Source organism: Athene cunicularia, assembly GCF_003259725.1.
Source record: "Athene cunicularia isolate RWA chromosome 8 unlocalized genomic scaffold, athCun1 chr8_part1, whole genome shotgun sequence".
Taxonomy (NCBI): domain Eukaryota; kingdom Metazoa; phylum Chordata; class Aves; order Strigiformes; family Strigidae; genus Athene; species Athene cunicularia.
In genome coordinates, this window is record NW_020799109.1 from 5,115,972 (window position 1) to 5,119,099 (window position 3,128).

The window sequence follows — 3,128 nt, forward strand, 5'->3', positions numbered from 1 at the left end:
ATGTGTATAAGAGACAGATATAAAACCAAACACACTGAGTAAACAGAAGGAATGTCCAGAAGAGACAAGTGTTAAGGAAAGCATTCTTTTTTGGCTTCCTTCTCAGAAGCACATCACAAACTCCAGGAGTAGTAATGTTTATCACCTCGTACCTATTCAGAAATCTATTGATTTCACTTTTTTTTTTTTTTAACACCACTGTGAACTCATGGTCAGTATTTTTCCAGTCAAGTATGAAATCAAGGTCTGATTCCCATGGGCTTTGCAGAGTGATGGGAATGGCTGCACCAGCAGTGCCGAGAAGGCAAGGTACAAAGCCATGTCAACTCTGGGAATTTGTTGGTATTTCTAAAAGGAAATGCATAAATTTTGAGAGAAGATGCGACTAACTAAAGTATAAAAGCAGAAAATGGCAAGAGTACTGTATTGCAGTGGCCCTTGGATCAGGCTCTCTGCACATACACTGAATATCACTATACAACGGCAAGAAAACACTTCTCTTGCCTCCCAGCCCAGTCGTTCTGATCTCTATTTCTGTCCCTACTCTTACAATCTTTATTTGTATAATGTGTCTCTTTGTCTTGAGGAGCAATCTGTGGCATGTCAGTACCACTCTGTTTGCCACAGCCTTCAAAGCATTCTGAGGGGTTATTGTGAGCCAAAACATTGTTATTATTTTGGTGATTAACTAATGAGCAGTCTGTTTTATTTATTAGATTGCAGTCCAAAGAGAAATATTGATAATTAGCAGAGGTACGGAGCGCATTGGGGAGTCATCAGAGGCTGTAGAAGAGACTTACTAAATGAAAGCCACGACAGCTCGGAAAGGGAGCCTGTGGATGCAGATCAGTGCATGAGATAAAAACCCACCGTGCCTCCACAAAAACAACAGGAGCCCGAAGACAAACACAGAGCTGGACGACACTCATGTATTGATGCCTTTTTGCTCTGACAGGAGGATTTGTGGGCTGTATCCTTCAGCACTTCACAAAGTACTTAATTGGCTCACCTTCGATTGGATTTTACATTTACCTCTTCATTATTCTGCCTTGTTTGATAAGTTCATCAAACATCAAAAATCTTGTCTTTGTTCATTTTCAAAAGGGATTATCGGAATAAGCCTTCATAATTAAGTGTATCACTACCACATTTTTTTTTCCGTTCCGTCTTCTCCTTGTCTCCATGTTCCAATTATCACTGATACCTTTTTTTGATCCTTCTAAGTCATATTTGCCTTTAGAACAAGCCTCAAATTAATAGCTGAAAAAAAAAATCCAACCATTTTCCTATCGTGGCATTATAGCTTTAGAAAAAATGTGGCTTGTTTATTCCCTTCCTTCAAAGCCTAAGTGACACTCGTATGGGTTAATAATATTGTTCAGGGGAAAAAAAAAAAAAAAAAAAAAAAAAAAAAAAAAAAAAAGAGGTATGAAGATCTGGCTTGGTTTGAAAATTGGGTCATTCACATGTACTTGTTAACTTCACATTGTCAAACGCAAAGTAATTGTAATGAAAAAGAATATGAAAAACATTCACTTGTAAGTCATCCTGTATAAGGAATTAATTTCAAGTGCCCAAACCTAGTATGGTAATTTTGGTAAGGAAGTTTAAGAAGGCTTAATAGCCATCTGTAAAATTAAAACCATTGTGCAAACAGTTCATATAAGAAGGAGTTATGATGCCTAGCGTGGGCTTTGGACAACTGCCAATATTTTTTTTTTTTTTTTTTTCCCTGGGAGCTGTTTACAGAGAGCACAGTGTGCCTCAAGTCAGGACAGAACTGATGGGCTGACTGACTTGCCTGTAATTTCTGTATGTAAAGTTGGGTGGGAGGAACGGACTTACCTCTGGGAAGGCAATGCCTGGAGCTCCCTGCGCGCTGTAGCCGTGGCCTGGTGTGCCGTTAAAGCCAGCAAACACAGAATTAAAGGAGGAAACTGACACAGGCTCCACTGCATTGTTTTTCCATATGTAAATGTTTGCTATAGACCAGCGGCATACAAAAGCCTTAGGCTGCAGGATGCTGCGGGGCAAGCACTGCTAGAAGAAGCACGGAGCCGACCGGACTCCAGAACGCTGCAGTAAATCATTGACAACAGCACAGGTCAAATCACAAAGAATCAGGACACATCCCAGAGGCCTTTGCCCTTTTGGAAACAAATTCCCAGTGTTCTGACAGGAGAACATACTAAGTGGTGCAACTGTTTCCACATTAAAGTCAATCAAGTCCTATTGCACCAGTGTGTTTCTTGTCTAGCTTGCACCCTCCTTTTAATTTAAAGGAGGAGGAAACTAGGGTTTTTTTCCCCACAGTGATTAATTGTAATTTTGATACATCTGATTGCTGACCAGGGAGAAGCTTCCCAGTACAGCAAATTGAAGATTATCATGAAATTGTGTTATGAGGGACACGTACCTTCCAGATAAGGAAATGTCAATTCAGCTTCTTCCCATTGCCACCCCAATAAGATAGTGTCCCATCTCCAAAGCTGGTGTGAGCTATCCCCGGCTTTTGGATGGCCCTACGCAGTCACTGCAACACAAGAGTCTAAATCTTTGTTTTCTAAAGTGATTTGTGGTGAGGAAGATGCCCCCTGAATCTGAAACTGTCTTACCCATGTGCAGTGCAAACCCTTCTGTTAGGGGTGGCTCTGATGCTTATAGCTGCTTGGGATCTTAACACAGAAGTAGTGGATGTGCACCAGTATAGGAAAGCAACACCATGGAAAGCAATAACATCATGGATTATTTATTATTAAGATAATAGTCAAAAGATGAGAAAATTTAGGTTTTGTGTGTTGGAAGAAAGAAAAAATTACCATTGGAAAGACACTTGGTCATACTATAGCCCAAGCTGCCCCATACCTGTTTCCTCAAGCTTGCACATAGCCTGGAAAATTCCCCTGAGAGCTCCTGAGCAGCTACAAAAATGCACGAGGAATCTATAACTTAATTTGATATTAGTTTAAAAAAAAAAAAAAATCAAGACTTTTGGGTTCAAGCAAAGGTCTACATCTCCATGGTTTTTCTTCTGCATAAGTGAACTGAGATGCTTCATGCATAAATGAAGTGTTCCCAGCAGACCACGGGAAGTTTGAACCTCAATAAATTCAAGAGAAAGTGTAATT

At 40.1% G+C, this 3,128-nt stretch overlaps 1 protein-coding gene across 1 annotated transcript in view; it reads right to left on the bottom strand.

Moving 5' to 3' along the window:
• The window catches only part of C8A (complement C8 alpha chain), a 21,170-nt gene extending 18,243 nt beyond the window's left edge, over positions 1-2,927 (bottom strand). Inside the window, exon 1 of the mRNA XM_026853579.1 lies at positions 1,846-2,927. Within this exon, the coding sequence (XP_026709380.1) occupies positions 1,846-1,958 (113 nt within the window). The 5' untranslated portion in view covers positions 1,959-2,927. The remainder of the gene's footprint in view (positions 1-1,845) is intronic.
• Between the last annotated feature and the right edge of the window lie 201 nt (positions 2,928-3,128).